General features: G+C 39.1%; 2 protein-coding genes across 2 annotated transcripts in view; one reads left to right on the top strand and one right to left on the bottom strand.

The window, feature by feature from the left end:
- fam183a (family with sequence similarity 183 member A) overlaps positions 1-529 on the bottom strand; it is a 43,712-nt gene extending 43,183 nt beyond the window's left edge. Inside the window, exon 1 of the mRNA XM_041194301.1 lies at positions 462-529. The gene's annotated coding sequence lies outside the window, so the exon portion shown is untranslated. The remainder of the gene's footprint in view (positions 1-461) is intronic.
- Positions 178-26,735, top strand: zbtb34 (zinc finger and BTB domain containing 34). The gene is made up of 2 exons (XM_041194297.1): positions 178-293; positions 20,153-26,735. Exon 2 carries the CDS (start codon positions 20,178-20,180, stop codon positions 21,705-21,707), a length of 1,530 nt encoding a protein of 509 aa, XP_041050231.1. The 5' UTR covers positions 178-293; positions 20,153-20,177; the 3' UTR covers positions 21,708-26,735.

Below are 26,735 nucleotides of genomic sequence, written 5' to 3'. Positions count from 1 at the left end.
TCTTGGCTGGATTCAGTTCCGGGGTCGCGACGGTTAGTCGGACGGGGGGGGTGGGGGGGGGGCGGTTTCTGTATGTGAGGCCTGGGCAGCGACGGCACCGGGTGGTGGTGGTGGTTGGGGGGGGGGGGAGGAGGCGGGGGAGGAGGGGGTTGGTGGTGGTGGTGGTGGTGGTGGGGGGGGGGGGGAAAGAGGAAAAAAGGAAAAGTGACAAGGAAACAGAGGGAAAAAATGTGAGAGAATAAAAACCCGACCGACCGACCGACCGACCAACCCCGCAGCACGGCGAAGGCGGAGTAAGTATGAAATGCGAGGCGACGGCGGGCGGCTAACCGATAAAGCGAGCAGCGGGTTTGAGCCAGAGCAGGGCCCAGCCTCCATGTTGTGTGTGAAGTTAGGAACCAAGTAAGTGCTTTGCCGAGTTGTTTGCGCTCGGACTCAACTCCCTCTCACCCTCACCTCACCTCACAGGGGACAGGCTTCACCACCAGACAAGTTTCCGGCTTCACCTCTTCTTCATTGTTCACGCTCCAGTTTTCCAACAACCCCCCCCCCCCCTTTAATCCCAGTCACACTTAACAACCTTTTCTTTCTTTTTTTTTGGGGGGGGGGGGGTTTCTCACCCCCTCAAAAAAAACTTATGTCACTTCTGCTCCCCGCCCGCCAATTCCAAGTTAAAGGCAGTTTGTTCATATATATATATATATATATATATATATATTTTTATTTAAACACACTTGTTTTAATGCCCGGCCTTAGTTCCTCTTGCGGCGGGAATGATTGAAGCTTTTGAATTGCAATCAACGTAACAATTGGCGAGAGTTAAATAACAAAAAGGGATTGTTCGTGACGCGCTCCTTGTCCTTTATGATCACAGCTGCAAATTTTTTCCCCTCTCTCTCTCTCTCTCTCTCTCTTTTTATCAAAAGCAAACAGTCCCGTGATCTGTAAGGGGGTGAGGGGGGAGAAATAAGCACCCGAGAGGCATTTTCCAGGTCCCAGACATGCCCTTCAGAAAACTCTCAAGCTCTCTGGTAAACCAAAAAAAAAACACCATTCGTAAAACCTGCTCGATTACCAACGTACTTGTTTGTAATTCCGTTTAACAAAATGACTAAAGTTGCAGAAGGTTCCGTGCAAAGCGAAAGTGAAATGAGAGAGCAAATTGTTGATCGTGGTGGACATGGTCCTGCTAAAATCAACAGTGTCCTAACTGCTGCCCGTGCCTAGAGTGTTTAAATTAGCTCTTGTTAACACTTTCCCTATATCCGTACGATTGACCTTGTAATCCCAGTTTACTTAAAGCGCATGGCCATTGACATTTTCATTTAAACGAAGGACAGAGTTTGTAGCTGGAAAAATCATGTAAATACATACACGTTTTTGTAGTTAGGAGGAAAAACGCGTGTTTTGAGTTTCTTTACGTTGGTTTCAAGCCCACATTTCAATAAGATTTTGAGAGGACATTAATAAAACAAGATCTAATCAAGGTGGAATTCTCAAGTGGCAGTTGCCATTGAGTTATGCACGAGAAAAATTAAGATTCTGTCCCACATCTTCCTTGCCATTGCATGCATTTTTAGGCTAAGAAATTCATAATGTGAAGATTGCATTGTTTCATTGTGGAAGCACAGATGTGTAAGTATGATCATCTCAAAGCAAAATGGAGTTTTATTATTACCATCTGAAGCCCCTTCACTTGACACCATCTTGAGACATTTGATTATTAATTTTTATTATGGACTGAACTAATTTCAAAATATTCACCTGCTATTTCCCTGTGACCTTAATGACATTGTTTTTGTACTATTCACATCATTGCAGTTTCAGGATTCTGATCAGCACTACAGAATTTTATGACATAGAACAGGCCTTTACCCCATCAAATTTTCATTGGTGGTTTTCTCCACGTTATGCATCTCATCTAATCCTGTTCTACTCACTCCCTGTAGCATAGAATGATATAGCACAGAAGGTGCCCTTTAATAATCTTTTCTTGATCCTAAGATTACAATGCCAGTTTGATTCTTAATTTTAATCTAAATGGTAAAACTGAACAGTGCACATGGTGATACAATATTCTGAAATCAGCTCAACGTTGGTAACTATGCAGCAGCTCCCCATCTTTTACCTGGTAAAATGCACGTCTGTGGGTTATTTGGTTGAAAACTTGATCTTTTTCATTTACTATATGTCTACGATCACACATAATAAATACTGCAAGTTGTAGCCTGAGCCACCATTTTGATTGACTTCAGATGTTAAAGCTATTTAGCCCTGTGAGTATACTTTTATTGCACATACTTTAAAAAGGGAAATTATAATCCACCCAGCTTCAGTGCTTTAATTATCTTTATTAAAAGTTTTTTGTTTGTCAGTTTACTTGCATTCTCCTTTCCTGCTGCTTGTAAGTAGATTCCAGTATTCTGTTGCCCTTTGTTTCTAAGTAGCCATAGCTTTTGCATTCTGGTGAAATGTAATAAAATTGCACCTTTGGCATTGTTATGCTGGAGTTGCCGTGATTTGCTGTATGAAGTGGCAACCTCTGGGCATACACTCGCAATTTCTCTCTAAATTCCTCACGTTAGCTCTGCTTAGTTGGGTGAGATGCTGTATGGAGGCTAGTGCTTCCCCATGGTAGGGATATGTTTGCCTATGTTGCCATATGCTGGCTGGCCTCCGGCAGCTCCTGACATCAGGTTACAGTGTAGCGTTGACAGGGATCAAAATGCAGGTTGTCTGTCCATCCATTTGGTACATAACCCAGGCAAATCGGAAAATGGGGAATGGAGAAAGGAAATGATGCTGAGATTATAGAATGCATACTCAGATTTGTATTTGCATATTATAAAATTATAGTACAGATGTTCCAGTGCATTGTACTAGATCTTTGTGATTCTCCATGTATGGAGTTCAACTCTTCACATTTCCATAATTTAAGGAATATGGAAGTAAGCTGAGAGGCGGGTGAGGGGGCTGCTTCCTCAAAAAACGGGATAGTACGTCGGCAGGCAAGTAAGTTGTTGTGCTGCTCTTGCGGGCTGCCAGATGGCCAGTTTAAGAGCAGGATCAGCAAGAACTTAGGAACTGGTTCCTGAAATGCTCTTTTGGGTTGGGAATTGCATTTCTAACTTGAACGAGAGAGAATAGATATAAAACATCTGAGGTTTGTGTTTTACTAAATGCTATCTATTTTCACCATTCTGCCATCAGTTAAATGCTGTGAAAGTTAAACACTTGGCAATGACCTAGAAGCAAGGATACAAGTATAGGGGTGTCAGAAGCTGAAGTAAGAGAAACGGTGTTTAAGCGTACTCTTGTGTGTTCTATTGAACTTGCTCTTCTCTGCCAAAACTGCTCAATCTTCAATCATTCTGAAATACAAAGATAATACCACTGGTTTCTTTTCTCCATGATCAACTGCTTAAATCCTTTTCCCATCTCTACCTCCAACAATCGCAAGGGCAGATGGATTTCTTTATGATTAACATTGAAACGATTCATTCAGTTGCCTCTGCCATTTCCCTCCTTTCCTTGTGCTGATTCATCCAAGCTTCCTGTAACCTACTTTCTCCCCTTTCTCTCCTCATCTTCTCAGATCAACTTATCCATGAAACCCACTTCCTGCTCTCATAACCCTATTGACATTAATCGGATCAGCCAACTTTCCTTCCTAGCTAGCCCTTTGTTAGATGACACTGTAAACAGGTCTTTTTCTCTCCCCTTGGGTACTGCCCTCCTACCTTTCAAATCTTGTTATTGCCTCCATCCTCAAAAAAAACCCTTGACTTTTCTGTCTTGAAAGTTACCACCCAGCTCCAAAACCACTTGCCTCTCAAGTCCTTGAATGTACTGTCACCTCCCAAACCAGACCCTTCTTTCGTGTAACTGTATGTTTAAACTTCTCTGATCCTGCTATAGCACTGAAATGGCTCCAATCATGGGTACAAATAATGCCATTTGCAACTGTGACCATGGTACACTATCCCACCTTGTCCTTCTCGATCCCAGCAGTTTTTGACATGGCTGACTTCACCGTCTCCTCTTAGTGCGCAGTTTGTCTGACACACTGTACTGGATGAGCTGCAGTTTCTGATTGCATTCCCCTTCTCAATCACTGTCTCAGGCTGAATCGGACTGTTTAGAACCTCAGCATCCTCTTTGATTCTAAGCTGAGTAAATATCTTCAACATCACAACCTGCTCCCACGTTTTTAACTTCTGTCTCCGTCTCTGCCTTGGCCCATCCGCTGATGAAATCCTCATTGATATGGCAGTCCTGCCACCACACTCAACTATTCCAATGCCCTCCTGGTTGTTCTCCCATCTCCTACTCTCTGCAAACTTCAGCACATGCAAAGCCCTGCTGTCCATACCCGCACTAAGTCCTGATCACCTATTACTCCTGTGCTCACTGACCTACATTGCCACCTGTTCCACCAACAAAACTTCAATTTTAAAAATTACACAATTGTGTTCAAATCTCTCAATAGCCTCTGTAACCCCCTGCAGCCCCTGAGAATTCTTATATCCCTCCAATTCTGGCATCTTGCGCATCGCCCACTCCATTCACTCCCTGTTGCAGGCCATTCCTTCAGCCATTTAGGCCCTAAGATCTGAGATTTGTTCCCTGAACCTCTCCACTTTTCTATCTCCTCCTTGACACTCTCCTTGACACTCTCCTTGAAACCTACCTCTTTGTGTAAGCTTTTAGTGACCCTCCATAATATTCTCTTCTTTCATTCTGTGTCAATTCTTGTCTGTTGACACTGCTGTGAAGCATTTTCAGATATTTCCCTATGTTAAAAGCACAACATAAATGTACATTCTTCCCATTGAAATGCCATGTTAATTTTTGATGCTGGCATAACTTTGTCATTCTTATGCAAATAGGGAAAAATGGATTCTTGCTGAATTATCTAATCATAAAGGCAAGAGTGCAGCTCAAATAGTTTATGTTCATCCTCTAAATCCTGAGATTAGATTATTGCCTAAATTCACTGAAGCATCTGTTACAGTTTACTATCTCTAAAGCTGTAAACCTTTATGATTATTTTCCTTGATTTTGTGATGCTATATATTTGTTTTGCTTTTCCATTCAAAGAAACTACATGATTTAAGGCAGAAAAGAATGTTGAATTTGGTGTAGGTTCTCTTAAAAATGTATTAAACATGTGATATAGCATCTAAAGCATTGAAGTGGTGAATTTCAGGAAGATTCACAATTTGGGATAAAAATATCACAAAAGATCTTTCTGAAGTATCAGTGATGTCTTGTGTTTGGAACAAAGTTGAACCAGTATAAATGAAATTTTGCCTTGCAGCAATATGATGAGGTTAATTATAGCAGTGATGAAGTGTGAAAGGCCTAAGAGTCAATAACGCAAAAGGCCCAAGTCATAAATTGAAACACTATCGGTGTTTTATTTCAGATCTGTTATGATGTGTTGTGCTCAATTTTAATGGCAATTTTTATTTTTAACTGATTTAAAGGAACTGTTCTGATAAAGAGCTTTCACTTATATAGTTCATTTCACAAGTTCAGGATGTTCCCAAGGCGTTTCACAGCTTAATAAGGTATTTCTGAAGTATAGTCACTCTTGTAGAGAAACTCAGTAACCATTTGGGAAACAGCAAGCTCTGATAAATATGAACGAGATAAATGACCAGACAATCTGTTTTAGTTGCAGGATAAATATTATCCAGGTGACCCAGAAATCCTTTGCTCTGTTTGAATGATGCCATGGGATCTTTTAGGTCCAGCTAAGAAGGCTGACATCTCTCATCTAAAGTCAGTGCAGCAATCTTTCAGTACTGAACTGATCCTAGGTTATGTACTCAAGGCTAGAGTTGCAGTTCAGAGTGCAAACATGAAGTTAAGACTAGTGTTAACTATAGATATACTTTTATCATGCTGTAATTTAAGATTGGTGAATTTCACTGCTGCTCATTTGTAAAATGAGTAGTGGAAGCAAATTTGTGTAGATGCACCTTCACTTTTTACAACCCAACCAGATGTGCAGGGCTTGAGGCACTGGACAGATTGAGAGGGCATACATTTTATGTAGCACGTTATATTAAATGTATTTTTCCATTAGAGAATGTTGGTAAGTAAACTCTTCCTGCGCCTTTGGTGGTCCAGCTAAAAAGCATGGGAGAAAACAGGCAGATTGATGCTCCTTGTCTTAGTGGACAGACTGCTACTTGGTGCCTCCTGTTAACAGTTGATCAGTATTATGAACAGTATGGGGGATACACCAACATCCCATGGCTCTCCAGTGCATCAGAATGACTCATGCACTATTTTATTTTCTTTCATTTTGGGGAGAGCCCTGGACTGGCTAGAGTGCTTATGTTTAAATGTAAGCCCAAGACCTGCAATCTGCCATGTGTGGAATCAGATTTAGGCTGTTATATTTGTAATGAAATGATCTCTTGCCCCACATGTTCCAGGTCTTGGTTTTAAATGGCTGCTGTTGATTTGCTGTTAGTTATGTATGGCTTTATAATGTTTTAAGGGAAATGTAATTCTAAAGTAGGTTAGGAAATGTTTTCCGCTTTGTAAGAATACATCTGTTCTGTACGCTTCCCTTTATCTGCATTAAGTTCTTCCCAAGATTGAGCTACAAAAAGTAGCTGAACGTTAAACTGCAAGCCGATAAGACTGAAGCTATATCAGATTGGATTGTTTTTATCTATGATGGTATCAAAAAGATGTATAAGAATGCTGTAATGATTCCTAGGTTGTCCGAAGGGGAAGAGATACTTCTTAGCTTGTTTGAATATTTTCTTTTCATGCTTTTGTATGGGAGGTGCAATGATACTAACAAAGTGTAGTAGTGATCTGCAGGCAGGGTAAGATTGCAATATGCTTTGCCATGTGGGAGATATTACCCAGTGTGAAAAATATTTTTTATGGGAGCGTGGGTTCCTCTTTAGTTCTTTTGTGTGGGCTAGAAACTGAAATATTTTCCATACTTCCACACATTGAGCTAATGAACTACAGGGAGTAGGAGTATTTTCCTGTTAACCTTTCTCCTGCTCACCTGATAGCATTGCTCACTGGGGAGATAAAATGTACTAAGCCCTGCATTTCATCATCTCATTTTATAGAGTTCCTGATTCTCTCCATCAACACTTATGGGTGGTATCAAGAACTAAGGGGCCACCGATTTAAGATATATGAGAAGTTTCTTCTGAGAGTCGCGAATCTTTGGAATTCTATGCCCGATAGAGCTGTGGAAGATATCATTGCATATGTTAAAGGCTGAGATAGACCTGCTTTTGAAATATAGGGGATTCATAGGTTATGGGAAATGGGTAGGAAGATGAAGTTGAGGCTGAGATCAGATCAGCCATGATCTTGGCTCAAGGGGCTGTATGGCCTCTTCCTGCTCTTATTTCTGTTTGTAATGCTCATTGAGTTGAAAGTTAACCAAAATTAAAAAATTAAATCCAGTTGAATTTATACAATGGCCCCAGTGAAAAAAACATTAATTGAGGTTGTTTAAATTTCAAGAGTTCCTGAGTAGCCAGCCCCAGTTGTCCACTGAGTGTTGGCATGTGCATTGATGCCTACGTTTCTCCATTTCGGTGGGGCATGACCAAGTGCTCCCAAACATTGGGGAAAACCAGTTATGCCTGTTGCATACCTATCAGCTGTTTCAGGGTGGTAGCAATAGAGTCAGGTTGCAAGCATAGTATTTTGTAAAATTGGGAGTTGATTCTGGCCAAGACAGACTCCATGTAGAGGTGCAGCAATGGAGAAGATATCACACTCAACTACCCCTGCATAGCTAAGCATGTAGACCAGGAAGAATCCAGCCTCAGTCCTGTTCATTACTTGATCGATTCAATCCCAGTTGAGGTGGCAGCAGCAGGGATGCTACCAAAGAAGTCAGCAGTTCTGCATAGGATGGGGGAAAGAGTTGAGATTCAAATTGTTTATTGCCCTGCTAAAATTGCAAGCATTTGGGACTAAGTGAAGAGAGAATTTTGCCCTGACTTAAAGTAGTATTCTAATGGTTAGTGTTATGAAGAATTTAGCTGAGGTATGCTGTTGATGAGCTGTCGATGACAAGGAATCAATAATTTCAGGTGCAAATGTTAGGAAGAAGAGGGGGAAGATGTATTTGAGTTGCACTGTTTTCTGAAGCAGCTGCAGTGGCAATTGGCAGAAATGCTTGTTTTGTTGCTGAATGTTTTCAACCAATTTTGTTTTTCTCTCCCCCCCACCCCCCCACCCACCCCGGCCACTAAGTAGAGTTTGGATAGGTAGATGTCATATTGTTTTCCCTTTACATAAACAGAAATGTGCATTAGGGTTCAACTTGAGTTCATCATATGTTTTGACAACCAAGAAATGTATTTTGAACATTGCTTGCAGAAATCAATGTACGTGCCATACCAGTGTGTCACGTGACTGTAAAGATTACATTCATCTCATGCTGTGCTGCAGACATTACTTGTGCTGCTGCGTAAGTTACATCCCAGATTTACAGACAAAAAGGCACTAAAGCGCAATAGGAGGATGCATGTATTTTCCTGTACGAGTATTACAATGCCATTGGAAAAGATGCAGATAAAATCCTCAAATTCCTGTTACAATCTCATCCTTTTGCTTAGTTTTTCACTATCCTTTTTGACTTCACCTCAGTGGTCCCCGTCAGTCCTTAGCAAAGGTCTCAGATTTCCTTTACCCACCCCCCACCACTTCAGGTGAATTTTGAGCTCAACATGGCTGAGCTCTTCTTCCATTGCCTGCGTCTCCATGTCCACTTCTTTAGCCAGGTCTCTTCTCACCCCTCCCCACTGTACAGCAGACCCTGTGCAAAATTCTCATTCCCCCTGGACCTCTCATATGGCCTTTTAGTCTCTCTGAATCTTTTGATTGGAAACTGTTGGCATGATATCTGCTGGCCCAATTTTTCTATTCCACTCGCTCACTCATTCTAACTTCGTCCCCCTGAATGTGTGTTATGACACAGTGCATGGTAAATGCCGAGTTCAAATACCAAAGGAAAATTGAAACAGCTGCCACAACTGTTTTGTAATTTGTGTTTTATTTAGAGATGCATGCCTAGAATTCAGTAGTAATAAGTCAACTGAGATGTAGAGGTTATTTGCAAAACTAAATTAAACATTTATTAATATAAGAAAATATTTTAAGCACATACATAGGTCTACAAATTACTACCAAAATAACTCGTAAATCCCCTAATTAATCTGGCTCCCAGTTACACCTCTGTTAAGGCAACAGTAAAAACAAATAAATTTTAACAGACCTAGGCAAAGCGCACAATACCCTGGACAGTGATATTCGAAGTGAGTTTTCTTAGCTTCGGCTCCTATAGATAGCGACTTGATGTACAGAAGTTGGAGGCTTTTCACACTTGTGTTAGATCTTAGAATGCCTTCTCCCTCACACACAAGCTCATCTCCTTTACACATGTTTCCCCCTTTTTAATATAAATTCCATTGTTTCAATACGTCTTTGCAACTTTACGTTTCTCATAGTATAAATCTTTCATAGTACTCATATTATCGGTAACCTTTAGGAAAAATAAACACACTGTTTGGCTTCGTTTATTAAGGCTAGGTGTAACATCTTACCATATCTTTGAAATTCAAGCTAATCTAACTTATCTATAAATGCAAATGTTCCTCACACCTCACATTCTAAGACTTCGGCCATGTTTACGTATTTAGCATTTCAAATCTAGTTTCTCTTTTGAAAACTCAAAACCTCCAGACCAGTTGTCTCCGATTTAATTACATTCCCCCCCCCCACCACCACCAGCACATCCACACAGAGAAACTAATCCAAACCCCACTATTAACCTACTTTTACAATAAAACACAATAATATTATGAAAATTATTATACTTTCATGACGTGCAGCAGTCTGTTCTCTCAGGTCCAACTCTAGCATTATTATTTAACTTACTGACAAGGGTATGGCTGTTGTTTGGCAAACTGACCTCTGCCCTGTGAAGGCTGAACAGCACCATTCTGACACTTCCTCCAACCTCCCCAGGACCATGAGCCATCACTGAACTTCAAGCATTCCCCAGGCTGTCACTGGTCTCATCTCTGGTGATGTTCCCCCAATGGCCTCTAATCTCATAGCTGCCCAAACCCCCACAGACCAATCCTTCCCAAGATGTTACCAGTGTAGTACTGCTTGTGACCCATTGTTTCAGCTGTTCTTGCCTCTCAGAGCTGATTTTTTTATATCCCAACTATCTTTTCTCCTCTTACCCAGTTTCTTCCCACCTACATCTGCAGCTCTTCCAATGCCATTCACCACTTTAACAGCTTCCTGACTCTTAACTGTTTCCTTTCACCATGGATGCCTGACCCCTCTATAGCTCCCTTCCCTACCGGGAGAGATGAAGGCCTTTGCTCCCTTTAATGGATGCCCACTCTTTCCCTATCCACAACCACTCTCCTCCATCTGGCTGAACTTCTTTCTTCAAAAACGCCTCCTTTGACTCCATTCATTCCTCCAAATGAAAGGTGTTGCAGTGGGCACCTATGTGAGTCTTAATTATGCCTGTCTTTTTGTGGGATATGGGGATTTGTTTCAATCCCACTTAGGTCCTCACCTCTTTTTGCAGTACATTGATGACTGTATTGGTGTCGTTTCCAGCTTTCGTCCTAAATGGGAAAATGTCATCAACTTCGACTACAGTTTCCACCTTTCCTTTGCTTTCATGTGCTCCATCCCCAACTCTTTGTTCCTCAACTTCCCCACCTACTATCAACCAAGATCTATTATAAGCTCACTACCTGGACTATCCATCTTCACACCCCTTTCCTATAAGAACTTTTTTTTCTTTCTCTGTCACATCTATTCTAACAATGCCACCTTCCATATCAGCTTCCGATATGTCTTCCTTTTTCCTCAACCAAGGACCCTCCTCAATTATGGTTGACCATGTCCATCTCATTTCTGCACTTTTTCTCTCACCCATTACCCTAACTCCCGGAACCACAATTGGGTTCCCCCTGCCCTCACCTTCCACTGCATCAGCCTCCTCGCCAAACAGATCATCTTTTGCTGTTTCCAACACCTCTAATGTGCTGCCAGCACCAAACAGGTTGGGCCTATACCCATTGGAGTTTAGAAGAATGGAAGGTGGTCTTTTCAAACATATAAGATCCTGAGGGAATTTGATGGGGTAGACACTGGAGGATGTTTCCACTTGTGGTAAAGACTAGAACCAGGGGGCACAGTTTAAGTATAAGAGGTCTGCCATTTAAGATGGAAATAAGGAGAATTTTTTTTCTCTCAAAGGGTCGTTAGTATATGGAGTTCTCTTCCCCAGAAAGCAGTGGAGGCTGCATTGTCAAATGTATTCAAGGTGGAATGAGACAAATTTTTGATAGACAAGGTAGTCAAGGGTTATGGGGGCAGACAGCAAAATGGATTTAAGGCCACAAACAGATGAGCCGTGATCTTATTGAATGGCCTACTCCTGCCTCTATAAGTCCTATGTTCAAACATATATCTTCCTCTTTCAGCATTCTGAAAGTAATATTTCTTCCATGATACCCCAGTCTATTCCTCAATCAGCATCTTCCAAATCCACAACCATTGCCATCTAGAAGGACAAGGGCAGCGGCACATGGGAACACCACCATCTGAAAGTTCCCTTCCAAGCCATTCACCATCCTGGCTTGGAAATATATCGCCATTCCTTCACTGTTACAGGATCAAAACCTTGGAATTCTCTCCCTAACAGCATTGTGGGTGTACCTACAGCACATGGCCCGCAATAGTTCAAGAAGGCAGCTCATCACTCAAGGGCATTTAGGAATGGGCAATAAATGGTGGCCCAGCCAGCGACGTCCACATCCCATGAATGAATTTTTAAAAATCACCTCCAGCACCCCTTCCTTTCCCACAGCACCACCTTATGCAAGCACAGGCAATATAATACCAGCCTTTTTACCTCCTCTCTTCCCACTGTCCAGGGCTGCAAACATCCCTTTCAGGTAAAACAAGGATTAACTTGTACTACTTTCAATTAAGTATACTGTATTCTCTGCTCATGACATGACCTTTTCTATACAGAGGAGCCCAAACACCAGTTGGGTGATTGCTTTATGTACCACCCCCTTTCATTCTGGAAGTGAGACCTTGAGTTTCCATTTTTCATGCCATTTTAATTCTCCACTCTGTTCTCACACCTGACCTTGGCCGCCTCCACTGTTCCAATGAAGTTCAAAGAACAGCACCTTATCTTTGTTAGGTACTTCATAGCCTTCAGATTATAACCACGGTTCACGATTCTTTTTAGACAGCAGCTAGAAATGAATCTATTTCCATTTATACCTCTAAACCCCTTCTTGTGGGGGTGGTAATGGGATCTTTCTTTATCTTGCAGCAACGTCCTCTTTGACATTTAATCTCTCCTGTCTTCCAGCCTATCACAGGCCTTCCCTTTTTTTCTTGTCTCAGCTCCCCCCTTCCCTTGTTTCTGTTCTTTCTCCTGTTACATATCTTTTTCCAGGTCATTGACATAAAACATTAACTCTGTTTCTCTCTGCACAGATGCTGCCTGACTTACTGGGTCTTTGCGGCTTTTTGTGGTTTTGTTTCAGATTTACAACATCCTCGGTGTTTTGTTTTTGCACTGATAAAGGATCTTTTTAAGAATTGAAACACAGCATTTGCTTGCAGCCAATATGTAAAAATGACTACAATAGTGGCATTGTACATCAAGTGAAGAGTGCTGCATGGTTGCGTGGAATGTCAAGCATGCGTTGTTGTAGTCTCTGATCTAATCTGTAGTCTTAAGGCTATACAGTCAAGTTGTAAGAATACTAATTTAATGTAGATTTGCATCCAGGCATACAGTGTGGCACTTTTTGTAACCCATCACATTTTCATGCTAAGGTTTGGGAGTGTGGGGGAAGGGGTGGAGTGCGAGTGGTAAGAATCACATTTACTTGTCAAAAAGCAGCCACAAAACTTGTAAAATATGTGCCATAATTTTGCCATTTCATTACTTTCTGAATTTTGGCTGTAGTTGAATTAATCAATTTCAGAAAGTATCAATGAGTGCACAAAACTGCAGAATCTTGAACCTTGCAGTACAGAAGGAAGCCTGGCATGCACTGAAAGCACTGGTGTCTCAACCCAACTTTTCCCCCTTAACTCTGCAAGTTAATTCTCGATTTCCATGTCCACTTGCCTTTTAAAAAGTCCTATGAAGCCTGTTTCAGCTCATAATTTCAATTCATATTGAAATGAGATTTTGAAAAAAGCACCCATGACATTCTAAGGCTATGAACAGAAAGAAAATTACACAGAGGATGGAAAATAGAAAAATGTCTACATGGCATTACAAGTTTTGCATAGAACACATGATACCTGTCCACAATTTGTGGACTCCCATTGTCAAGATGTATTTTGTGCCCACATTTAACATCATCTGACTTTCCCATTCAGTTTTGCTATGTCACTTGTCACAGTACAGTTGCAGGCTCTGATCACCAGGTGGCTCTTTGGAGTTGGTTTCTTATGTTTCTTTCACTTCCCCTCCTTTAAGTTAAGAGTGCATTTTCATAATTGACTGTGGGCAATGCCAAAGTTTATTATTTTTGTCAGAGTAGTGGAGCTTATTGGAGGAATGAAGGAAAGAGCACAGCTATGGTGGACAGTGCTAATTGAGTACTTTGGTTTTTGCATGCGCGTGTGTTAATAGAATGAGAGGGTGCGTGAGGAGAGCTACAGGTAAGGAAGTAAAAATGAAAAAATAGAGCAGAACTCAAAAAAGCACCTTGCTCCAGTGGCATAAGTGCTTAGGATGATAAGGGAAATTAAGCAGAGGCTTTGACCACCATCCTTCAAGCATCCTTAAAAATGAAAGTTGTGCCAAAGGCCTGGAAGGTTGCCCATGTAACACCTCAGTTCAAAAAGAGAGAGAAATCAGCTAACTACAGGGCACTCAGTCTACAATTAGTACTTGGTAAGCTTCTCAGGCCAAAGTATGAGATAAAATTAATACTGACCTAGAAACGTGGGTTAATTAAGGGTGACTGCCATAAATTTGACAAAGGGAAGCCATGTTTGACCAGTTTAATAGAGCTGTTTGAGGAAATAGCAAAGTACATCAATAAAGGAAATGAAGCGGATGTTTCAAAAGACATTTGATAAGATAAGGCTTGTTTGTTTAAAAAATATCAGGTGCATGCTTTTAAAGATAGTCTAGCAGCAAGGATAAGAGGGAGTTAGTTGAAGGAGAAAGCAGAGTAGTGGTTAATGCACTGGAGGGATTTAAGCTATGTTTTCCCCCACCTCCCAGTTCACTGTAGAGGTTATTACTCTCATTAAATTATCTGTACATTGATACTTTTCAGAAAATAAAAGTGGAGCAAAATGTAAGATACTTGAATGTGAGGTGAAATTTATTCCAGATAAATGGGGTTCAGAAACTCAAAATTTTCAATATAGAACAAGTTGAAGCTTTTTAAAAAAGCATAACATATAAATGGGGCAGAGGAATGCAAAAGCAAAGAGGCCAATGTGAAATCTCCATGTAATTGTTTGTACCACAGTTAGAATATCGTCCAGTTTTAGGTGCCCTACTTTCAGAAGGATGTCAAGCCCACGGAGAGGGTACTTCAGTCTTCAGTTATGACAAAATGCTAGAAAAACTACAGCTTTTTTCATTAGGCAAAGATTGAGGAGATTTGATAAGTGTTCAAAATTGTGTATAGTTTTGATAAAGTAAATAGGGGAAAGCTATTTCCACCGGTCAGTGAATTAGTAACTAAGTTGCTCATGTGATGCTTGAATGCCATCTTGTTTTTGTGTTCAAAATCATTACCAAAGGAGAGGTAGGAGTAAACCTTCTGCACAAAGGATTGCAAGGAAATGGAAACAGTGGTAGAAGCAGAAAGTGCAATATATTTCAAAAGAGAAGAGGTTAAATATTTGAAAAGAAAAATATGAGAGTATGGGGAAAGGGCAGCAGAATTGGATTGTGTGCAGATCTTTGGGAGCTGGTTTGAGCAGAATGGGCTGAATACCTTTGTCTTGTGTTGTTACATCTGATTTTGAATATCACCAGTGAAAAATATTTATTTTATTATAATAAATGGCATGAATCTATTTAATTTTTATTACTTAAATATGCAACTGAATGCCTCAAGAGAAAACAGACTTAATGAAAATTATTGAATTGGTGAAAAATTAGCATTGGAACTTGTCTTTTTAACAAAACATGACAAAAGCCATCTATCTTAAAACATGGACCTAAATTTGTATGCTAATCATGCTGTATCTTGTTTTGTTTCAAGCTGTAGCTGAATTCTGAATAATTTAGAAAATAAATTTTACATTCCTATAGATCTTTTACTTCCTGGGAACCATTGTTTCATGACAACAGCAAGTGCAGTACTTCTTGTGCCTCTTGTCAAGATGATTATCAATTTACAACAATTAAGAATGCCATTGAACCATTTAAAAAAAAAAACAAATATACTTGGGCAATGAGTTGTATGGATGGGCAAGCAATGCCTTTAGGTCCCGAACAAGCTTTCCATATGATAAGTGTAACAATAGGTAAATTAACAGCTGCAGTGACTTTGATCCAAATGTTTTAAATGTTGACCTTTATGTAAAATTAATTTTATTTCAACACAATTTTAATATTTCTCCTTTACCCTTAATGTTCTGTGTACAGTTCCATGAGTGAGCACTGACGTGCTATTAAACAGTGGAGGCATCAATAGCCCTTGTAAGGTGCAGCTAACTGTTATTCCCTCTACTACGTCAAGGTGTTCTGAGACTTACCATAGCACTTCCCAGGCGCTTGTATGTTAGACAATTTCTACTTCTTTCCAGCAGTGCAGATATTGTATAGCTGGCTGTGAGTTAAATATAAACCAAATAATTCTCAGAGCATTTAAATGCAAACTGGTTACTTTTTAACTTTAGTTATAGAAATAGAGTTCATTTCCCCCCCACTTTTCTTTTTCCTTCTTGCAAGGTGTTGACTAATTGTTCCCATATGCAATTGCTTTTGGTACTTCATCTGAATGGTCATTCTTTCTCAGCGAGGCTGGATGAATAAAAATTGATAGGCTATTGGACAGTGGGCCTTGTCACAGGTTGAACCAGTTTGTGTCTTCACCCAAGTTCCATGTGCATATTTTCCAGTAGGGACCACTGATAGGTGTCATTGACAAGGCCAGCGTTTATTGCCCATCCCTAATTGCCCTTGAACTGAGTGGTGTTAAGCCATTTCAGAAGACAGTTGAGAGTCAACCACATTACTGTGGGTCTGGAGTCACATGTAGGATGGACCAGATAAGGATGGCAGATTTCCTTCCCTGAAAGACATTAGTGAACCAGGTGCATTTCTACGACAATTAATGATAGTTTCATGGTCTCAATTACTGTGACTAGCTTTCAATTCCAGATATTATTCATTATTTTTAATTGCCCCAGCTGAGATAAGCTAATCTGGAACAAAGGTGAGGTCTTTCTGACCTGTGTGGCTAATGAGTATGGTTAAGGCCCACTGAGCTATGGAGAAAGAACGGAGTTAATAAGTTTGCTTAGCGATGCATGTCTGGTGGTGCTGTGCTATGAATGTGCAGCATGTGGCTTTCACTTCTGTTTAGTTTCCCCTTTACTGAATTGTAATCTGAACCAATCTGCTGGGATGGTGAGGGGAAAGGAATTGCTTACTCAGGAGGACAGATCAAATGGCAAGATAGCTTCTGGCCAATTATTAACTGCCTGCCATTTTAAAATGGAAGATAAAAAACGATGCATAGGGAAACTTTTTTTAAAAATGACTTGAAGTACAATATTTGTTTAATTTCAAGATAAGTTGATCAATGTAATTAAATCTATTTTGTTTCTCGCTTCAATAAAACAACGGGGACACAATATCATACCTATTCTTAAATTGCAGTTGAAAACATTTCCTCTGACTGACATGACTGGTGGTGGAAGTATTGTACCTTCCTTCATATGTCTTGTATCAACACTTATAGCTATGCACTGTAATCTAGTATTAGGAAACACAGGCCTCTTTAAATTTATTTGCCTAATGCCGGCCAGATGACGCTTTACCTCTAAAGAAGGTTAAACAATCTTAACTATCTCTATTGGGCTACAACTTGTCTGGGAGAGTATTAACTATAGGAAAGGTTGTTTCAAATTTACAGTTACAGTATGATTGTATCACCTTAGTCTGGACCCCTTCCCCCGTCTCTATTTGATATTGCATCTAAGTGCTAATGTATCTCAAGTTGCTGATGATACAAAGCTAATTGGGAATGTAAGGTAGAACACAGGCTTCAAATGGATATAGCCAGATTAAGTGAGTGGGCAACACGGTGACAGATGGAGTATAATGTGAGAAAGTGTGAAGTTATTCAATTTGGTAGCAAGAATAGAAAAGCAGATTATTTTTAAAAGGCATGAAACTTGTAAATGTTGATGTTTGGAGGAACTTGGCTTGCACAAGGTACTCAAATTAGCATGAGGTACAGCAAACAAGGAAGGCACATAGCATATTGGCCTTCTTTGAAGTGTAAGAGTAAGAATAAGGAAGTCTTGTTACAACGTACAGGTCTTTGGTGAGGCCACACCTGGAATAGTGTGTGTGCAGTTTTGACCCCCATATTTGATGTTTGCCTTGGAGGTGGTATAGCAAATGTTCAGTAGGTTGGTTCCTAAGATGAGAGGGTTTCCTATGATGAGAGGCTGAGTAAATTGGGCCTACACTCACAGGTGTTTAGAAGAATGAGTCACCATCTCATTGAAACATACAGGATTCTGAAGGGGCTTGACAGGGTAGACACTGAGGGTGTTTCCCCTGGTTGTGGAATCTAGAGCATGGGAATATAGTTTCAGATTAAGGGGCTGATCATTCACTGAGATGAGAAATTTCTTCAGTCAGAGGGATGTGAATCTTTGAAACGGGATGCTTCATTGAATATATTTAAAGCTGAGATAAATAGACTTTTACTCCTTCAGGGAACCTGGACTTATGAGAAGCAGGTGGAAAAAATGGAGTTGAGGCAGAAGATCAGCCATGATTGTATTGGATGGTGGAGCAGATTTGAGGGATTGTATGATCTGCTGCTGCCCCTATTTCTTATGTTCTTATGTGGAAGAGATTTACTGAGTTGGCACCAAGAATGAGACTTGGGCTATGTGAAGACACTGGAGAAGAGTATATTCAAATCGGAGATTGATAGATTTCTGGATGCTAGGGGGATTAAGGGGCTAGTGGGGAAAGTGAAGTTGAGGTTGAAGATCAGCCACGATTGTGTTGAATGGCAGTGCAGGCACAAAGGGCCATCTGGCCTATTTTTCTCTTTATCAACCATCTGTTTGACCTTTTGGCGACTGCCAAATTCTCCACTTGATTTTGCCAAAGGCATTTTTTCAAAAAGTCCCTCAGATTAATACTGTTCTGAGAGTAACTTCAGACTTGAAGCACTGTGCAATGAGTAAAAGCTTTTCAAAAAGGGAACATTTTCTAGATATTACAGATTTGCCCTGGGAACATGTATGGTCAAATCTGAAATTACTGTACTTAATTTGGAAAAGCTGCCTGCCAGGCAGTTACAAATTGATTTGAGATTGCCTGGTGCTATTTCACTAGGGCCCTAACTGCTGAAGTGCAACATTTTTTCCCCCTGTCTAGATATATTCTGGTTAGTTTACACCTTACAATGTAATCTTTGTATTTTTCACCCTGGACAGTAAACCCAAGCGAATATTTTTATTTGAATGAGTAACAATGTAAAATATTCTGCTGTAGTTGATCAGTACACAGGCTTAAAATGGTGCTGCCTTAGCAGCCACGATCTACCTAAGGCCCTGGTACCTCCTGTTAGATTTTAAGCCTGCTGCTTCAGGAGTGTTAATAGAAAACATGTTCATTTTGTATCTTGTGATTCTTTGCTGTGGCAGAGTTTTGTGATGCCATACGAATGTTTAGTTGAATTAATCATTTGATTTCTGATGTGTTTTTGCTTGGACCGCACAGGCATAATAGCCACAAGCTATGTGAAGGACGGCTCACTTTTCCAACTACCTTGTGCAAAAAAAAAAATTGTCTTAGCATTATTTTTTCAGAATGGAAGTTTGTCTCAACACCTTTAAAAGCGCAAGAATCTGATATTTGCAGTATTGTGAAATAATGTTGTAGAACAAAAATCTAAGCCATTCCTGATGCTAATATAGCCAAAATTTGCATATTTCACTTTCTTAACACCTCTACTGGAAAAAGTGTCAAATGACTTGTGTGACAGTGGCAAATCTAATTTCTACCATGCTATATATAGCACAGAAATGATTTTGCAGCTTTGTAAATATTCAGAATGCCTCACTTAAATATCCAAAATTTTTGTTTTGGGGTTGTGGGCAAAACAAAATTGACTTTAATGAAAGTGGCCGTTGTTCATTTGCAAAGATTAGCTTCACTTTGTTTTTAACCAGTCTATATTATCACCAATGAGTAAATAAGAAGTAGTTTTACTTATATGTTAGGAATGAAAGATGGATCTAAATTATTTGAAAAATTAATATTTTAGTTCAGCTTTCTTCCTTATTTGGTGCAGAATCTACATTGGCATTTGTTAGTTGCTTTGAAGCATATTGTACAGTTTTGTATATGGGGACCTGCACAACTTGTGATTTTTCAAGTTCCAAAGGAGTAATATTGGGCTTGAAACATTAACTTTATTTCTCTCTCTACAAATGCTGCCAGACCGATTGATTTTTTTTCCAGCACTTTGTTTTTAGTTCAGATCTCCAGTAACCATGGTTTTTCACTTCTATTTAATTTTTTTTTTCAAGCTCCATTCTCACTGTTCGGCTCCTTCATCCTATGCAATATTTCTTGTAATACAATGCATTCCCAGATACATTGTCTTTTCTGTAGTATAAACAAGTTCTAATTGTGTGGTACTTAATGGAGCTGAGTGGTTAGTTTTCATGAATCACATGCAGTTGTGTATCTTATGAATTTTTGATTATTTTGTACAGTAAAATCATATGCTCTGTGTGTATATATAACTAATCTCCAATCAGTGCAAGATAAATGTCTGCAAAATTCTTTCCTGTCAGGATTGATTACAGTGGTTTTATTTATTTCATTTTGTGACCCTCACAGGTTCTCAAGATTGACCATAGAAGAAATGGATAACGGTGGTTATATCCAGTTTGATGTGCCTGAGTACAGCAACTGTGTTCTGAGCCAACTCAATGAGCTACGCTTACAAGGAAAGTTATGTGACATTATAGTTCACATTCAGGGTCAGCCATTCAGAGCTCACAAGGCTGTCCTTGCTGCCAGCTCCCCGTATTTCCGTGATCATTCAGCACTGAGCACCATGAGTGGTTTATCAATATCAGTTATTAAAAATCCAGATGTATTTGAACAGTTACTTTCATTTTGTTACACTGGAAGACTGTCGTTGCACTTGAAAGATGTTGTTAGCTTTCTTACTGCTGCAAGCTTTCTGCAGATGCAGTGCATAATTGACAAATGTACTCAGATCTTGGAGAGCATTCACTCAAAATTCAGTATTGTGAGTATTGACTCTGTAGTTGTCAGTACTGAAGATAATCAGGGAAATCGCAATGGGGTTAGGGAGAGCAATAGCCGCTTCTTAAATCCAGTTGAAATCTCTCCACCATATTATGGCCAAGTACGGCAGACAACAATTGCTAACGAAACACGTATGGAGGTCACACCAAACCGAAGTTTTCAGAATCGGACTATGGAGGAGAGGCACTCTGACCCTGGAAGCAGTGGTAGCATTTCTGAGCACGAAATCCAAATTGAAGGTGATCATGAGCAAGCAGAATTAATAGTGAGGGAGAGCAATCCAATCGGTGCTCAAATTACAGAGGTCAAAGTCAAAATGGAAAAATCCGATCGGCCAAGTTGTTCTGATAGTTCATCAGTGGGTGATGATGGTTATCACACAGAAATGGTTGATGGAGATCATGTGGACAGAATGGTGGCTGTGAATGTCAGCTCGTATGGACCAGTATTACAACAGGCTTTCTCACTATCTCAACCAGCATCGCAGTCAGCTGGCTTATCAACTACCTATGGTTGCCTCACAAATTCAAGTCCCTCTAGATCAATGCTTAGTAATTTTAGAGGTCGAGGTCGACTGAAACGAAACATACAGATACAGAATGAAGGGCAAAATGTGATTAGTCAGTCCTCTGATGGCGACAATGGGCCAAACAGGCAAGGTTTTGAAAGTAATCCCCATGACCATGATGCAAGGGAACACTGGTTTCCATACAATCAAAGGTTAATCTGCATCTACTGTGGAAAATCCTTCAACCAGAAAGGAAGCCTTGACCGACACATGCGGCTCCACATGGGAATAACTCCTTTTGTCTGTCGCTTTTGTGGGAAAAAATATACACGGAAAGACCAACTTGAATATCACATTCGCGGACACACAGATGACAAGCCATACCGCTGTGAAATTTGCGGTAAATGTTTCCCTTTCCAAGGCACTTTGAACCAACATTTGAGGAAAAACCATCCTGGCGCCGCCGAGATTAAAGGTCGAGTTGAGTCACCTGACCGAACAGACACACATATAGAACAAAAAGAGGGTGATGAGCCTTCTCCCTCAGAAGAAACCAACATGGAGACTGCAGTGCAGGATGTTCTTCCATTGTCTCATATTTCTGAATGAGTAGCTTAGGCATAACAAAGCCAGAAGCACACGAAGCTAGAAATAATGCTACAATATTAGTATTTTGGGTTTTTTTGTAGCACAGTATTCACCATTTATATAATGTTTCTGGTTATGAAACTATTTTTCCCCAGTCAAGTTCTATTTTTTTCTTGTATCGATTTTCCCTGAAAGTTGGTAATTTTGAATACTTCAGAAAAGATATTATTGGCCTGATTAAAGGTACAGTGTATACTATAAAAATAAATGACCATGTTCAGGAGAAGGATCAGGATCATTAGTTATGGTAGCAGGAAGTAATGTGTGAGATAGTACAATAATGCACCACCATAATAATTAAAAGTCAATGTGGCAAGCCTAAACATCCATTCATCCTTCGCACAGCAGTGTGAAATGCTATTCCAGGCTAGTGATTTATTTTATGAGTAGTCTCATCAATGAAGGTTAAAGACATTTTATTTTGCCTGCCCTAATGATGCAGTGATATGAAGTTTGAATTGAACTCATCAATGGGGCAGCATGGAAGCCTGGCAGAGATCAGGTTTGAAAGTTCTGTTTATGCTAATTATGATGAGTTTGATATTTATTTTTAACCAGCAGCTTGGTAAATTGTTAATTGACCGACGATCCCAGCCTCTGGAGTGTCTTGACATATTATGAGCACCCTCTACTGTTCAGTCCATGTGTGACGTTCTTCCATAAAATATCCCAAAGCTTTTTCTCTGGTCAGACTTCTACCTGTACATGAGGGTGTGGTAACATGGATGCCAGGCAAGACTTTAATATGCAATTGTCTCATTTCAACCTGCGCTATTAATTTGTACATCTTTTACCCAATTTCTCTTTCATCAGTGTTATTTTCATACTGCTGTGTGGAATAAATTGAATTCTTAAAGGCTGTATTTATTAGTTTCAATGATAATTAAATAAACTATATCCATTTAAAAAAATACTTCACTCACTCGTACAAGAGACCTACATACACATTTTCTGACTAATGTTAAGAAAACCCTACAGACCTCCTTTCATATTCAAACTTATCCATGTCAAATGAGTGCAATCTTCAATGTACATTAGGAATGGACTTTTAGCATTCTCCCAGCTCTGATCAGACCTTGTCATGCACCCGAGCATCTTCAGGGAAATGGCATTTATCAAACGGACAGCAATTATTTTCTCTCTTGGTAGGCCTGGTGAAGGTGCAGGTTTGCCTCTTTTGTGTCTTCTATTAAAAAGTATCTTCTGAAAATATGGTAATTTACCCTAACTGATAGGGTTGTTGTGTTAGTTTTTGCTCTTAATAACTTGACTAAGAATGAATGCTTCTTTAATCTTCAAATTTAGAGATTAGGATTTATATTGAAAAAAATCAGATTGAATGAACTATATGTTTACTTTGCAGAGCAACATTTCATCTGTCAGTAGGTACACTTCAGGTTTTTATACTAAATTCAATACTGTACCACATTTGTCAGTTGAGAAATTTGTGGGGGGGAGAAATCAATCCAGTATTGAAAATACTAGGTAGATACAAGAGTAGCATCTACATTAACCATTGTTTTATCTATACAAATTATAATTCACAATACCAGAAGACTGGTAAGTGATGTATTGTAAAAAAAGATTGTTTTAAAACAATTCAAGCAACTTTTAATTGTGTTTAAAAACTTCCAATTTCAACCAAAGTCTGTCTGCCCCTTTTCCCTTCATGTTTTCTCTTTAAAAGGCTAGCCTCATTTAAAGTTTTACTGATGGGAGCATATGACACATGAAGTTTATTAAATTATGAAATTAATATTTTAAATTGCCATACTGTATCTTGTGCTAGTAGTGGTCTCAGTCTAGCACTTATATATGATTGTGTCTGCAGAAAATGCCTATTGTACAAAGATTAATTTTAAAAGTCTTTGACCTTTGGTCATTGAAGAGTGCAGTGGATTCGAAACACTTGGAATTCAAACCAGCATGTGACTCTTTGAGAAAGTTGACTGCCAGTTATTCTGAAGTTTCCAAGCTTTTATGTTAAATTCAGTGCCACGTTACTCAGTTGAGAAGTTTTGGGGCAAAAATAAATCAAACCAGTATTTAAAATAAGTAACACGACTTGCATCTACTTTATAACAATTGCACTTCACATAAAATCATAGTGGTACATCTATTTTAGGAAAAGATGACCCTTCTCTCCTCAACTTGCAAAACCCCCTTCCACCTAGCCCCTCTGAAAAATGAGTTTTGGATACATTTACTGTACACAGTTTGCTAAACTAATGAACTGTAATTTAGGACTATTTGATTAAGGATATAATTGCATATATTCCCAAAGCTGTCTATGAAATGAATACCTTGAAGTTCCTGATGTATGTTTTTAGAGGAAAATATAATACAGCTTAACTGTACCTTATTTAACAGAGTTGGTACTAATTGGAGCAGTCTTTTATAAAAGTTTTTTTCTTTGAGAAAGTTACTTCCAACATGAAAGATCTTTCTGCCAGCTTTAGTGTTCATTGTGAGATTTCACAAGGAGGAGTTGGAGCATGACGTTGCGTCATATGCTCAGTAAGTGCTAGAAAAATCTACCGGTCCCATGTTCATTCCAGATTTTTGGGTCCGTCTGTACTTGGGTCTATGCTGTTTTTTAAAAAAATTCCTGTGAGATCCAGAAGTTCAACTAACCATTTATTATAATGCTGTCAGTTAAGTATGCATTCTCTGCATCCTTTTTTAATCCACAAGAATACTGAAAGTAATGAATTCAGGTGCTACAGGTTTTAGCAAGCAAATAATTGCCTGTATTTGCAGACACAAAAGTTAGAAATGAATGGGGGGACCGTAGGTTTTCTCTGCCTTGAAATAGGAAAGTTATTGTTGGTGTATAATGTTCTATGTAATCCATTTTACTTTTCTTTGTACGAGCCAGGTGAATATCTAAGAATCGTGTCCACTTTCAAAGACCATAATATACATGCTGTGATGTACTAGTTTAAAAAAAAAACTAGCAGTACTACTAGACTTAACAATTTAATTGTTGCCTGGCTATCGTCCAATCCCTTTTTGGTATTCAAATGGCAGTCATATATTGGAAATGTATGTACTCTTTTGTGGTCATTGTGATTACCACCAATCCTGGATCAGTAGATACTTATCATGCAGATTTTCAGGTTATTAGACTTTGAAGAGGATATAAACTTCAAAAGGGACATGGTTGTGTATGGCCTCACCTACCTTTCTTAGGGTCTTTGCCCTCAATGGTGCTGTTAGATCAGGTTAGAATTATTTATTGAACCAGCATTAACAATTTTATATATAAATAATATTTGGATGCGTACTGTTTCAAATTTTTTGTTTATATAAATTCTTTATATGAACCCTGTAATATAATCAATCTGGAATTCTAGTCAACTCCAAAGTATTGATGGAATGATTGAAGTTGATGTTTTCTGGAATGCATGTAATCTTTAAGGAAACCTATAGAGTTTTAATCTATTTGTTCTAAAATCAAGCTAATCCATTATAATTTAATAGAACAGAATGATTTAACACTGTTTGGATGGATAAATCAAGAGCTAAACTGATGATGTCATTTTGTCTCTTAGATTATCCCTTGGAATTTTTTTTCTGAAGAAGCTAGCAATTATCATGACAATTTCTAAAACAAAAGCAACTGTATTAACCAAGATAAAGCACAAATCTGACCCATTAAAGTTTGTTTTCTGACTAGTATATTTTGTGCATGGCTGAAATTTCATGAGCCTAGCCTGATCTGCCATTTTGAATTTCTCAGACTCTGAGCTACAATGCCAAATGGGCACCCTATTGCACTTTGCTTGAATTCAGACAGAATTGCTTGCTGAACTCAGAAGTTACAGGACAGGCATTTTAAAACAGCCTCATTGCAAAGCAATGATGAATTCCCGACCACCACCTCTTTCTCGCTCAAAGGAAACAGTGATAAGACAACATTTGAAATGTTCCGTGGTAGCCAGTTTTGTGCTAAATAAATTTGGGTGTAATACTGTTAGTGAAATTGGAGAAAAGTGGAAGCATATTTCACACTCCCCTGCATCACTTAGGTAAATTTCAGGATCTGAGTTCAGAGACACAGGTATTGATTGTATAGAATAGTGCAGCACACAAATCTAGATTGATGGGCAGGAAGGTAATTAAATTAGCTGCCGGTAAGCATTTAAAAGGTGCTTGTGTGTATATAATATATAAAAAAGATTTTTAACAAAGCCTGTCTTGGACATCTACCTAACACTGTTTCTTAAACACCGTGACTCAGACTTGATATTAGTGCAATAAACACTTCTTCACAATAGAGACACAGTTTTAAATAAGCTATTTTCAAACCATATAGTGCATTTTTTTTACTTTTGATATTTACTATGTGTAATCTGTTTAGGACCATTGTGTCATAAGCAACCAAAAATGTATTCCACTGTTTTATCAAGCAGTATATCTCAAGAAGCTTTTGTTTATTCTTCAATGCAGAAATTGCAGAAGTTAGAACAGAGTTTTTTGACAAGAGTAACAAGACTATATATAAGGGAAATGATTTGACATCATCAGGGCAGGTTTCAGTTTGCAAGCAGAGCTGTTAATTTTCTAGGCTCTGTCTATATCATCAAGAACCACAAAATGGCTGCTAGATTGTCACTATCTAGGGAGGACATTGACTTGCAGTTCACTTATTAAAACTCTGGAGATTTTCTTTAGCAGGCCATAATCCATGAGTGAGTGAAATAATGAAGCTATGTAAAGCTGATGCTCTGACAGTTGATAACTAGCCATTATGGATGTATTTTCTAGCATGAATGCAATCAATATTTATTCAAAAGTATATGTTTTTCTCTTATCCTATTAGCTGTGTCGGTGATCAATTAATATTTCAGTGCTGCTTAATTATTGTTTTGATAATCCTTTTTTCTGTATTTCCATTTTGTTGCTTGTAAACAGCTTTTGTATTGTTTGAAGAGTAATAAATGGAAAGTTTCTGTTTTTGTAAATAAATCTTTTGCTGTTATAGAA

This window comes from Carcharodon carcharias, chromosome 8 (assembly GCF_017639515.1).
Source record: "Carcharodon carcharias isolate sCarCar2 chromosome 8, sCarCar2.pri, whole genome shotgun sequence".
NCBI classification, from domain to species: domain Eukaryota; kingdom Metazoa; phylum Chordata; class Chondrichthyes; order Lamniformes; family Lamnidae; genus Carcharodon; species Carcharodon carcharias.
Note: the sequence above shows the minus strand (reverse complement) of the source record. Positions and strands in the feature narration are given on the sequence as shown.